The following is a 13,818-nucleotide window of genomic DNA, read 5'->3' as shown; positions in this document are numbered from 1 at the left end:
ACATTTTGTAAAGCTTGAAAGCTATTGGTGAGAAGCGGAAATGACATCTGACGTAAGCGATGTAGAGGTGGATAGAGGAAGCGGCGCATCTTCTACCGTCAAGTCACGTCATGTTTATTTGTATAGCCCTGTGACACCAAGGATGAAAATTTCTTTGGATTTAGTGATGAGGAGTTAAACTGATAGTTTGGTAAGCATGTTCTTTATGATATAGTTATCTGAATAATATAACGCAAGTTACATTACTGACATATTTCGGTATTTGGATAACATTACTGATTACCGTATTTTCCGCACTATAAGGCACACACAAAAGCCTTTATTTTTTTCAAAACCTGACCATGCGCCCTATAATACAGTGCGCCTTATATATAGATCAATATTAAGTTGCAAAGTCTTGCAACTAAAGCAAGCAGCCGCCGACTAGATTTCCCCCGGAAGGCGAAGTCGTCCGCGGTGTATCCTGAGATCTATATACCGGCGTTTCAATTCCTGACCAATGTGTCAATCATCATTTGGATCAGTCACTATTGGCTAAAGTTATTCGGAGGTAAAGGGGGCGGATCCTTTTTATCATCTACAGGCTCGCATAGGCTAAAGGGGCGAAACGAAGCCTGCAATTGGCCGAAAAAGATTAATGTGAATCACATGTTGGGTTGCACTACGGCATAGAGAAAACATTTTTTTACTATTCTGTATTTGTAAATATTTTACTCTCCTGGATTTACTACACTCACGGTTGTAAGAAGACCATTTTCCCCCGAAGGCGAAGAAGTCTGCGGTGTATGCTGGGATTTATATACCGGTGTTTCATTTCCTAACCAATGTGTCAATCATCATTTGAATCAGTCACTATTGGCTAAAGTTATTCGGAGGTAAAGGGGGCGGATCCTTTTTATCATTTACAGGCCCGCATAGGCTAAAGGGGCGAAACAAAGCCTGACATTGGCCGAAAAAGATGAATGTGAATCACACGTTGGGTTGCACTACGGCATAGAGAAAACATGTTTTACTATTCTGTATTTGTAAATATTTTACCCTCCTGGATTTACTACACTCACGGTTGTAAGAAGACCATGGTTACGTATCATTAATGAACGTGAAGGCTGCAAGAGAACTTAGGTGAGCTATGCGGATTTATATTTCTCCGGTATCTTGTTTTAAAACCATCTTGATGTTTCTGTGATGAGTCTATTTTTAAACTAAATTCAATTCAAAGTGTTTACCGTCATATGCACAGTAGAGAACCCGTTTCCCTGCACAATAAAATTCTTACTTTGCTGTCCACACAGTTGCCAGGCAAAAAATGAAATGGAAACTAAGAAATGTTTGTTTGGAGACATCGTACGGACACTGCATCCGCACGTGTCTATGACACGTATTTGCTTCTTTGCAAGCTTTTGGAATGTTAAGGGGGTAATAAGTTTGACTGAACTATCTGACTGTTTTGTCTACGTTCCCATTGTAGCGCCCTATAATCCGGTGTGCCTTATGTATAGAAAATATAGGACCAAAAACTATTTTTTTGGGGGTGCGCCCTATAACCCGGTGCGCCTTATAGTGCGGAAAATACGGTACATTTCAAACAGGTAAGAAGTAACTTTATCGGATTCTATTTTCGAAGTAACCCTTCCAATTCTGGTTGGGAGTAACACGTTATAAATAAAGGCGTTCCTGGAACGCAATTACCTTCCTCTGTAACAAGTACTGTAACGCAATATTAAAATGTTGTAACTCAACTGTCGTTCTATCATAATGCATCATTCCGCTACTTTATGAAAGCATTTCTGTGGACTTTAATGAAGAACATACTGCATCGGCCAAGACGTTGATTGCAGTACCTCCAGGATCGGTGCATTCGCAATGATCGCAGCAAGGCTTTAGGGCTAGGACCTTAGCTTGGCCTTTTGGCTGAGAGTAAGTGTCCCGGCTCCTAGGCTTTGTAGCGTATTATGAACTGACCGATAACGGATAATGGATAATGAATAACGAAGATAGAACAATAACCTTTAAAAACCCCAAAACCCCATTTCATGAAATATGATTGCCTCTGATCTATGACTGTTCCTGCTGCACTCAGAAAGTAACACACAGTTCACTAACAATTCCGCCAGCATGACAACGGTGATTTCAATGTTTGAGAGTATGGTTTATAACTAGTTACAAAATAGAACTGAAGACTGTTACGGTGGCGCCATCTCAAGCATAGAGAATGAGATTAAGTAATTTCTCCCTACTGATATTCTGATATTCTTTCTACCGTGTATATACACTCGCATCCACACCATATTTACAACTATAAATTAAATATTGAAAACAGGGGGTCAGTTCATATGCACAAATTTGGTTGTGTATATTACCAGCACGTAGGGAAGGGGCGTGGCTTATTCATGAATAAGAAAATCAATGGGCAGACATGTGCACAGAAGAGTAAAGAATTGGTCATTTCATTTGCAAAATTATTTTGGCCGGGAGAAATAAAGAAAACGTCTTAGACATGACTCAGATGAAAAAAAAAAAATATTCGAGTGGTTTAAAGACAAGAGACAAGATTGCACAGGCCAAGAAAAATGATGGCTTCACTTCTTCCACAGGTTGGTGTTCAGGGTTTTCTTTCATTATGTGATTTTTTTAAGCCATTTTAGGGGATCTGTAACATGCCACTTTTTGATGTCAGTACCTGGGGTACAACGCAATTACTTGTTAAATAACGTAGCAGGTAATTGTAACTAATTACTTTTTTCAGGTGTGCACACAACATTAGCCTTGAATTACTCATTGTGTTATTTCATTAGAAAAAATTAAATACCTTAGATGTGGATGGAGTTGGACAGAGAGAAGCTGCAGGTCTCTTTCTTTGCGCATAACCAGATAGACGATAACAGTAGTGCGGCTTGCAGTAAAATTTGCCTGTAGATAAACATGAAAATAGTTAAAAATATGCACGATGAGTAAGACATCCACAGAGTCTATGTTGCAAACTGGAAAAGTATAAAATTAGGGATACTCACAGGTAAAAGAAAAATTAAAAGCACGTAAAAAATGTTCAAAATATTTTAACCAGTTTGGAGCAATAACCAACAGTACAATAGGAATATGGAATATAGATTGTTGGGAAATACAATTTGGACAGTGGCAAGAATTGTGAGTTGGTTTGCCTACGATTGCAGGTTTATTCCCGGGCAGAATGATAAAGCAGCGGTCCCTAAACTACGGCCTGCGGCACGCCAAAACACTGGCGTTGAAAAACACAGAAGAGCATATTGACGCACCTTTTTTTTTTTTACTTAAAAGGACACCAAGACTAGACTTGGTTGTAACAGGATTCACTACCAGGTAGTGGCTGTGAGAGCGCAAAGTTTTACCACTGGACTGCCATTGGTTTGTCACTTCCATTTCTTAGAACAGAACAAAAAAAATGAAACGTAAATTTCAAACAGAAACTAACATTAGTCTCTGGTACAGTGATTGAAAATAGTTTGATGAAAAGATTACCTCTAATTCCTTTTCACATTCTATCTACAGGTTATCACTGGTGGTCCAGTGCTCTAACAACTAAGCTGAACTTGGACCTGTAAAGACAAACTAACAAAAATGCATAAGGGCAAAGGCCCAACAGAAAGTTTATAGACACAGGCCAAAAATGGCATCCATGGAAGAGTTCCCAGAAGAAAACTACTACTGTTACAAAAGAACAAAAAGAGTCGTTTCACATTTGCCAAAAAAGCATCTTATTTTCCTCGAGGCTTTTGGAGAAACACTCCTTGGTTTATTCTCGGCCAGGTTTGCATTTTTTGCCTTCGCCCATGCCATTAACTTAATTGCTCTCAGTTATTTTTTAATCGGCTAACCTGGCATTTTTTTGTAGATCAGTCCCGCAACTTTTTGACACAAAATTGTCATTATTACCCGATTACATTTTTTTTTTAAACAAAGATTTACCGCACTCCAAACTTTTCTTCAGGCAGATCCGGCAGATGTTGTTTTGGTCTCGCAGTTCGAGTTTTCGTCTGCACGCTGATCTCGAGTTGTATGGTGAAAAGTCCGACTCTTTTTAGAGAACCGGCTTTTTCGGCACGACTCATTCAAGAGAGCCGGCTCTCAAACGGCTCACTTGCTTTAATGCATTATATTACGAATTATTATGTTGTATAAAGTTAAGAAAAAAAGGAAGTATAAAAAGAGAAAATTTAAAAAAGACAGGTTTGTGGTTATCCCTTTAATCGGTATATTATCAACAATAATTTGATGCAGAAAATGAATTAATAATTTCATGATTAAAACTGAATAAATATATATAATTTTTATTATATATTTGTCACCGATTTACAATTTCAACCTCGATAACACTAAATTTTGGGGACCCATAGATCTCTGTTGGGACCCATAGATTTTTGAGCATGCGAGTCCCCGGGACTCATCACTTTTCAGAGGTAAAATCAACACTGAAAGCGCTTTGGGAGGTCTTCAGTGACTTGAAAAGCGCTATATAAATGCAGACCATTTATTATTTACTTTTTCCTCGCATTTTGCATGTTTAAAAATTTGTGATTACCTTTATGGCAGGGGTGTCCAAACCTTTGAGAAATCGGGCCAGATCAGGCAACCTGGAAATGTGTGAGGGCTGATTATTCAGCCTGTCATTCTTTAATAGATTCACCCTGGGGTGGGCTAAAATTCTCACAAAAAGCCAAGGGCAAGGTGGCCAAATGGCTACTGCCATCATTTGGTGAAGTGGTGAAATTTGTTTTTGTACATATTGTACATATAGGGCGCAGGCCAGTAAAAATTTACTGTAGTTTTTCACCAGGTTGGCACACACTGCAGGAGGGATCTTGCCCCTCTCCTCCACTCAGATCTTCACTGGATCAGTCAGGTTTCTTGGCTGACACTGAGAAATATGGAGTTTGAGCTCCGTCCAAAGATTTTCGATTAGCTTCAAGTCTGGAGACTGGCGGAGCCATGCTAGAACCTTGATATGCTTCTTCTGGAGCCACTCCTTGGTTCTACTGGCTGTGTGCTTCGGGTCATTGTCGTGTTGAAAGACCCAGCCACGGTCCCAGTCATCCTTTCTTTAATGCAATGCACTCGTCCTGTCCCATGTGCTGCAAAACACCCCCAAAGCATGATGCTACCACCCGTATCCTTCAGAGTAGGGATGGTGTTCTTTGGATTGTACTCGTTCTTCTTCCTCCAAACACACTTAGTGGAATTATGACTAAAAAGTTCCATTTTGGTCTCGTCTGACCACAAAGCATTCTCCCATGACTCCTGTGTATCATCCAATTGGTAATAAGCAAACTTAATATGTACTGGTTAAGCAGGGGAACCTTTCGTGCCATGCATGATTTCAAATCAAGACGTCTTAGTTTATTACCTACAGTAACCTTGGAAACGGTGGTCCCAGCTCTTTTCAGGGTCATTGACCAACTCCTGCCGTGTAGTTCTGGGCTGTTTCCTCACCTTTCTTAGAGTCATTGAGACCCAACGGTTGATATCTTGTAAGCGTCTTCACTCTGATTGAGATTGACCATCATGTTTAGCTCTTACATTTTCGAATGATTCCTCTAACAGTGGACCTTTTTTTACCAAGCTGCTTGGCAATTGCTCAGTAGCCCTTTCTAGCCATGTGGAGTTGTACAATTTTGTCTCTGGTGTCTTTGGACAACTCTTTGGTCTTCGCCATGGTGCAAGTTAAGGTCTTACTGATTTTTTTGGGTTGGACAGGTGTCTTTATGCAGCAAACGACCTCAATAAGGTTCATCTGATTGAGAATGATACATAGAGTGCAGGTGGGCTTCTAATGGGCGGACTAACAGGTCTTTCAGCGTCAGAATTCTAGATGATACACAGTTGCTCATATACTTATTTGCAGCTGTATCACACAAATAAATTTTAAAAATGATGCATTGTGATTTGTTTTTTTCTTTTTAGTTTATCTCTCTCATCGTGGACATGCACCTACGATGAAAATTTCAGACTCCTTTACGATTTCTAAGTGGGAGAAATAGCAAAATAGCAGGGTGTTCAAATACATATTTTCTTTACTTTAGGGTGTCACACCAAACGATGATGACTGTCACGACATAATGAATAGCTTGGAGTGGAATACTAATGTCATTCCACAAATTTCTTCAGAATTTCAATGAAAAGTAAGTAGTCTGAAAAAAACTATCAAAGAAAAGTGCAACCGTAAACTGTATTTGATGAACATACTTTGGATGTAGATGAAATATATCTGGCTCTTTCCCTTTAATATACGTAAGGTGATGTTGGACATTTTCAATCCTTTTACTGACATGTGCACTCAATGACTATTCCCAAATGACTTCAACTCATTAAGGTAAGACGTACCGTCTTCTACATCGAAGGCATAGGAGGATAGTCTGAGTGTGGTGCCACAGTAGTCACACTTGAAGCAGCTGCGATGGAAGAATTTTCCTTCTGCGCTCAGTCTCTCCATCACATACACTCGCTTATGACAGAAAAAACAAACATCGCTGCCTCCAATAGTGACGGGGAAATCTTTTCTGAGGGAACCCTGTAGAGAGAGGAAGATGCAAGGTCTAGTAGGATATCAGTTCAAAGCCTGAACTGTTACCCCCAGCAGTTTTCAGAAATGTGCTGACACAAAGGGTAAAGTAAAAAAAAAAACATTTCGAACTAGCCTAAAAAGATACAACTACAGCATTACAGTTGAATCCGTGCTTATTATCGCAGCAGCAACTGACTCAACACTACTCTTTGGAATGATAGATCTATGCAGTCAATAATCGCAAGAAAGAAAGCTTACCAAATCTCTTTTCTCAGGTAATCGTTTTGGTTCTTCATGCGATTGAAGCTGATTGGCTATCTGCTCAGCCAATGAGCTTACTCCCCCTGTGTACATTCTTACACAGTGCTACGAAAAGTATTACAAGGAGAAAAATGAGAAAGAGATGCAGGAAAATAAAACTGAACATAAATAGGAGGTCAAAGGAACACATGACTGAAACAGGCTCATGCAAGAAAAGGTGAAACAGAGCGTAAGACAAACATCAACTCGACAGCAACAGAAAGATGCAACAATGATTTACTGACAGTCAAACGCAAAAAGAAATGTTGGTGAAAACTTTCAAAATTGCAAAAGAATAAAGAATGTGCATAGGACAGACAAATTTGAAGTTAAAAAGGGAAAAGTTTGCATGTGCTAGGACTTCAGCACCATAGCCCTCCAGCGGACACAGCTCCCTCAGTAAAGGTATCTAAAGAGCTTCTATAGAAAAGTAAGTAGTTTTTTTTCTCTTTTATCTGCCGAGGATCACAGGATGATCATTGATCTCTCACAACCCATCTTTCCTTTGAGAAAGAAAAGTTCAGAAATTTTAGGTTGAAATATCTCACTTTAGGGAGAGCAAGTATCCTGAGGATTTGGTTGCTTAAAAACTAACAAAAATGCATAAGGGCAAAGGCAAACTTTTTAGCTAGCTTTTTTTGAGCTAGCACAACAATGTGTGGCACCTATCAGCTTGGGATTCTGGTGGGCATCTTTCAAAGAACAAACTAAACTGAAGCCATTTTATTTTCCCCATTTTTTTGAAGTCAAACACACATGTACACACGCACACATCTATTTGAAACTACTGTACCTTATTAGATACTGTGGTTACATGAATCACACACTTGAGTTATCTTGAAAACACACTACAAAGAATTAAGATGTTATTTCTCAGACTTTAAAAAAGGGTATTATGTGTTAGTGTCAATACATTGCATTTCTTCAAAAGCCATAAACAGCTACCTGTCTTAAGTTGCCAGAAGAAAGACAAGAGTCAGCAAAACTTTGGTTTCGGGTGAAGTGCCATTGTTCCATGAAAAACCTGGAAGGTTTTTTCTTGGGCTCCAAGAAATTAAGGAGGATAGATTTAAACATTTTTGCACAGATAGAGAGAACTTTTAGGACTAATTTGAAAAGTTTTTGGTGCCTGGTGGTCAGTTTATGTAATTTTCTCTGATACACAATAGAAAATGTCTCTGTTAGTCTAGGCAACTAAATACAGCATTTATTTGCTCAAAAGTAAATGTTTTATAAAAACTATTCAATAATAACATGCATATGTAACCAAACTAAAATTAGCGCTGGTGTTATCGATCTAAAAGAGGCCATCCCGCTTCAAAAGTGGTTTTAACAAAATGCGGTATACTGAATGAATAACTAATTATATTCATAAGATAATGACGTTTCACCTCGGGTCCAGTTGACTTGCTCTCCAATTGAGAAGCAAGTTGCTCTGCCCTCTCCTGAATACTAAGCATGTATATCGGGCCGGCTGAACTCAAAGACTTTGGTAGATTCTGCAGGGGAATAGGTTAACCAATATGACCAAATGTATGCATCAAAAAAAGAACATTTAAATAGATTTGTTGCATTTTATATAATGCGTTTTGTGACATTTATGACATTTTCATTTATAGTATAAATGGGGCTGCACAAAAGCTAACCTTTCTACAAGACTCAGAAGAGGAGAGTGACAAGCTCGGATGCTGAGTGATGCCACAAGACAAATACCACTGCTCTAAAAAGAAACCAGATGGCTTTTTCTTGAGCTTCAGAAAACAAAGTTCAAAGGGAGGAATTTGATAATTAAAATGTGCACATTCAAAGTAGTTTTCATCAGCTTAAAAATATAGTGGTCAATCCAACACTACCTATTTTAAGTAATTTGATAACTCCTAACCATGTTAAATTAACACAGCACACCCATGCAAAGTGGTCACCTTTGGTGGCTTGTCATTTTGTCCTTTAAACTTTGAAATAAGGTTGTCAGCCCTCTCTTGTGTACCAGTTACTTGCATAGATCCTGGATCATCCAGGTGCAAAGGCTTCCACTCCTGCACATGGGAATCCATTAAAACTTATTACCAATGGCCTACATTGGATCTTGGTCAATTTTGAGCAAATATATTATTCTTGCCACAAAGGCTTGATCCTTACTGATGAATGTTAAAAAATGCGACTATCCAAGCAACCATGTTACCCCATAAATGGCCTGCTTATTGTAGTACTCAAGCTCTTCTTTGTCCGAGGTGGTACTCAAATGTTTGAAGGCAAACGTAATTTGGCTGGATGAACCCTTGATTGCATTAACTGGATACACTCTAATGCTGGCATGTCCATCTCAGTTTAGCTCAAGAGCCCATATCCAGACTGTTTTTATTGGTAACAAAATGTCAACACAAAGGATTTAGCTTTTTTTTTCCATACTATGCTTTATCATTCATCCTACATTTGTAGCCTACCCTACCAATTAAATTTACATATTATAAGGGAGGTTTTCTAAACAACACATGTTTTAACAAACAACATAAAAATTAATTTCATTTTTTGCTTCGAGTGTGTTAACAGTTTGTTTATTTTAACAGGTGAGTAAATGGTGGTTTACATCCAAACCAACTCACCGCAAAACTCAAAAACATAAACTCAAGTGGGAGCTATGAAATACAAATGTGCTTGCCCAAATTGCCAAGTCTGTGAATCAATAATCCACTGTCCATTTCTCCTGGATTTTTGTTAAAGGGTGCGTTAAACAATTACTTATTTTGTAGTGGTAAACGCAAAAGGTCATCGGCTCAAGACCGGGTGGAAACATATGTTGGGCGGGAGAGTCTTTCTCACCCAAGAAATACAACAGGAAATGGCGCGTTATACAACACGAGTGGGAAGGGATCCAACCAACCAACCAACCAAATGGTAAAGGAAGTTTTCCGGTATATTTTTAGTAGGAGACATCACGTTGTAAATGTTGATTTCTTGGTATTAACTAATGTCATTGCCGAATGGATGTCAGCTATTTTACACCATTACTGCCCTCTAGCAGCGGGAAGGAGCATTTGTTTTTTGTTAAATCATAACTTTTGATTGAAAAAAAAGACTAGCTTTTTTTGATATACTCGGAAAATGACGTGGCTGGGATAAAATTATCCAACGGGCCAGATCCGACCATATGTCAATCATGTCGTCATCAGTTTCCATTGTCGAAGCAAAGCACCTATAAATGAGGTTAAAGTCTGTTCCTAATGAAATGGCTGTCCATGTATTGTTTGACAAAAGAATTCTAAAGTAACAAGGTGGCAAAAAACATACGAGTAGAAAAAAAAGCAAGCTTGAGCGCCTTATTAAAGGTGCACACCAGAGAAGACATCTTGTCAAAGGAATGAACATTGACAAGATGAAGACGACTAAGTAAGTAGGTCTACTGAAGAATTGCGGCAGACAAACTCATAAATGCACTAGAATGATTATCACCTCGGTGTTGAGAGAGAGCGAAGAAGTGGAGGAGGAGGAAAGGAGCAGAATGGTTTTCTTTGGGCAGCTCCGAGAGCCCACGTGTGCGGCTTGGTCGACAATGCTTCGGGCCTTGAAATGAGGCACAGCAGATGGCATTCAGATGTGAAGGTAGGGTGACTGTATTAACTTCTTGCCACCCTTAATTACCATTTCACAATGGATTACGGAATTCAAAATGTCATCACAAACTCATTAGTTCATTTGATTAGATGCCTTAAAGCAGAGTCCCAAAGCCATTGATTAAATTTACCTTTTTCAGCTCTTCCACATACATCCACACATGCTAAATGCAACCGCTTCTACCACTACTAAAAGAATTAATGATTTACAGAACACTTTCACTGTTACTTTTGCAGTTTTGATCAAATCATATGCCTTTTAATTAACAGTAGGGGTGAAAAATTGACCGTGCGGCTAAAAACAATTTTAGATGGTACAAATACTGGTGGATGGTGAAGTTATTTATTTTTATGCAAGCATGAGTGTAGCTTCCTGAAAAGTTGATATTTTGAATGAGTCATTTTAGACTCCTTTGTTACAGCACAGGGTGCTAGTTTGCAGTCAAATAAACACCTATTGTTCTTTTCAACCATTATTTCCATGGTAGTTTTAAACTCTTTTTTTAACTTTAATGGTGAAATGTAAATGATTAAAACTCAAATCGTCATATTACAAAAGAGACAAAGTGGGACTTCCGAGGCTGGTAAAGATTTTTGTCTATAATGCCATCTCAAATTGATGTGACTTGGACAGAAAGTTTGTCACTGCAGATCTGAAAATGTATTTATTTTGCTTTAGAAGAGATGGCATGATGAACTTAGACACTGCTGTAGCCTACTTTCTGGAATCTGCCAAAAACTAACTTTTCCCCTAAATAAATACCAATGGAAGAGATTATCAATGAAAATATAATAAACTAAATAACATTTATTAAAACTTTTAACAAAAAGGTTTTTCTTACACATGAGTCTTATGCCTACCTAGTTAAATATTGCCACTAATGTTTGTGAAACAACAACGCCTGTATTGTTCCAGAAACTTAATATTTATCTCATTAGACTGTGAATGTACAAGACTGTTTCGAAAAATGAGAATATTACAATAAAGTTCTTTACTTTATTAAATGCAATTTATATATATATATATATATATATATATATATATATATATAAAATGAATTTGGGATTAATCACAAATCAAGTCAAATGTTACAAGCCTTATTGCCGATCACAGCAAGAACTCCAAAATCCCATTTCAAAATACTGGAATATCAAGAAAAAGTATACTAGTAGGCTGTAAGTATAATCACAAAATTAAAATAATAAAAGGCTTGCAATATTTCAGTTGATTTACAATGATTTCAGCATGAATAATTTTTCCTTTACAGAAAATAAATAACTATCACAATATTCAAAATTTCTGAGACAGCCCTGTACCTACTGTATGTGTCTTTTGTTTAATAACAATGTGGCCCCTAATACATTAACTGAATAAGTGTAATCTTGTAAATCCTGCTCTATAAACTTGATAAATCACGGCTATTGCACGAAAGTGTATTTTAAGGAATTTGATTCAATTTAGGGGATGAAAAAGCACAACTCCGAATAATCATACCTGCTCCCCTCTGTTGGGCAGCGTCTGACACTTGATCTTTTCTCTGTAGCGAATACTCAGCTGCTCCTGCTGCTGTGTACGTCTCTGAACCGGGACAGGAGAGGCAAGGGGGAAAAACTCTCACAATGTTCAACACCTCACAGCAAATATCCAATAACTAGTATTAGTATTACTAGTTCGGTAGTACTGTGAAGTGGAAAGGATGCACGGTGCTAAGCGTAAGAACATCTAGGTTCCCTTACAGAATCAGGACTTACAATGGCATAATACTGCCACAGATGAGGGACATGGATAGTAAACAAGATTTTCTTTCATTCACTCATTTACTTACAACTTATTGTCACCAAGGTAGGAAGGAGTGCTCAAGCCCATTCCAGCTAGCATCAGGAAATGGGCACACACACACACACACACACAGACATAGACATCAATAGGCCAAAGAGGGACTGTCATTGTAACGTACGGAACATGGGACTTGGGTTTCTGATTGTTAAAGAACGAAAACATGTAAAGTGTAAATTAAATTCCAAAGTCATTTGACATAAAGTTTTTAAAAATGTGATTTTTTTCAATACATTTTAACATAGTGAAAACAGTGGTCTTGCATCCAACTGCGATGCGTATCAATCGACTGTCCAACACTTTTCCTGCTCTGCAATGTTCTGGGAATTTTCCAGGGACCTCTTATTTACATAGGTTATTGGGTTACCTTTAAATAAAACAGATCAATGGAAATTATTACTTTTAAGGAACAGCGTGTATTATTTAACCACTGTATTGTGACGATCTGCCAAAAACAATTCCAAACATTTCAAGAAAGAATAACAACTACAGAGACTAAGTGACCAAACCCCACCATTTATTTCTCTTTTTTATTCCAAGTATTTGCTAGATTTTGTTTTTTGGGAAGAAATGACTAACATAATAATTCATGTAATGAAATAGTTTCATTTCATTTCATGTATTTTTGCTTATTATTCAAATCAATATGATGTTTTTTTTTTCTGTCAAATGAATCAAGTTTTTAAAACCACTAAGGCACTAAAAATACTGTCGCTTCAGGGTTGGTTTGAAGGATTTTTTACAATGTTAAACATGGCTGTAACTATTAGCGAGAAGCAAAAAAGGGGAGTTGCATCTGTGAATGATTTTATCTGATTAAATATATTTTCTTATGTGATTTTATGTTTAAATTATTTTCCATCAATTTCAAAACTCCAACATGAAGGTTAATATTTTTCGCAGACTTTGAAAACTTAAAGTTAATATTGAATGCTTTGTATATTTGTAAAACATTGTTTTTCTCTGTTTTCACATCACTATGCGTTTGCAAATGAGTTAGGTTTTTGTAAAAAAATTAAAAACTGTAGAAACTTAAAGGGTGAAAAAGAGCACTAGCTATTATTGTCTTAAGGTAGTACTATTGGAGAACACAATTCAATTTCAGGACACACACACACACTTTTTTTTTTTAACTTGCAATTAACCCAGTGCCCGGGAAAAAAAACACTTGAGGCATGGGGAAAGCACATAAACTCCACACAGGGAGGATGGCAGCTTGGATTGAACCCAGGACCTCTGAACTGTGAAGCAGATATTCTTTCCAGTCAGTTGCCTAAGTAATTTTTTTTTCATGTAAAAACCTAAAAAACTAATTTTACTATCTTGTATAATAATGAAAAAATAGAATAGATATGTAACTTATGAGAATAAGTTGATTCAAGGCCAAACAGGCCTATTGACATTGATACAAAATGGAGAAATTACAATAGCAATATAGAATTAGATAAATAGATAAAAACATGGAAATACTAGATTTAGTTATTTCTATTGAGGGATGTGATTATTTGTGTGTGTACGTCTGTTTGAATATTATT

General features: G+C 37.4%; 1 protein-coding gene across 5 annotated transcripts in view; it reads right to left on the bottom strand.

The window, feature by feature from the left end:
- The window catches only part of mical3a (microtubule associated monooxygenase, calponin and LIM domain containing 3a), a 105,603-nt gene that overhangs the window by 48,754 nt on the left and 43,031 nt on the right, over nucleotides 1-13,818 (bottom strand). For 2 of the 5 annotated variants that reach the window (XM_088341008.1, XM_088341009.1), the window contains exons 18-22: nucleotides 11,942-12,025; nucleotides 10,286-10,396; nucleotides 6,794-6,901; nucleotides 6,355-6,541; nucleotides 2,810-2,910 (exon numbers count right to left, since the gene is read on the bottom strand). In XM_088341008.1, the coding sequence (XP_088197134.1) occupies nucleotides 2,810-2,910; nucleotides 6,355-6,541; nucleotides 6,794-6,901; nucleotides 10,286-10,396; nucleotides 11,942-12,025 (591 nt within the window). Of the gene's footprint in view, nucleotides 1-2,809; nucleotides 2,911-6,354; nucleotides 6,542-6,793; nucleotides 6,902-7,780; nucleotides 7,874-8,226; nucleotides 8,335-8,481; nucleotides 8,587-8,757; nucleotides 8,872-9,017; nucleotides 9,083-10,285; nucleotides 10,397-11,941; nucleotides 12,026-13,818 lie in introns of all 5 variants that reach the window. The other 3 variants (XM_088341010.1, XM_088341012.1, XM_088341011.1) reach the window with 2 other exon arrangements.

This window comes from Urocampus carinirostris, chromosome 7 (assembly GCF_059441175.1).
Source record: "Urocampus carinirostris isolate Australia breed hairy pipefish chromosome 7, RoL_Ucar_1.0, whole genome shotgun sequence".
Taxonomy (NCBI): domain Eukaryota; kingdom Metazoa; phylum Chordata; class Actinopteri; order Syngnathiformes; family Syngnathidae; genus Urocampus; species Urocampus carinirostris.
Note: the sequence above shows the minus strand (reverse complement) of the source record. Positions and strands in the feature narration are given on the sequence as shown.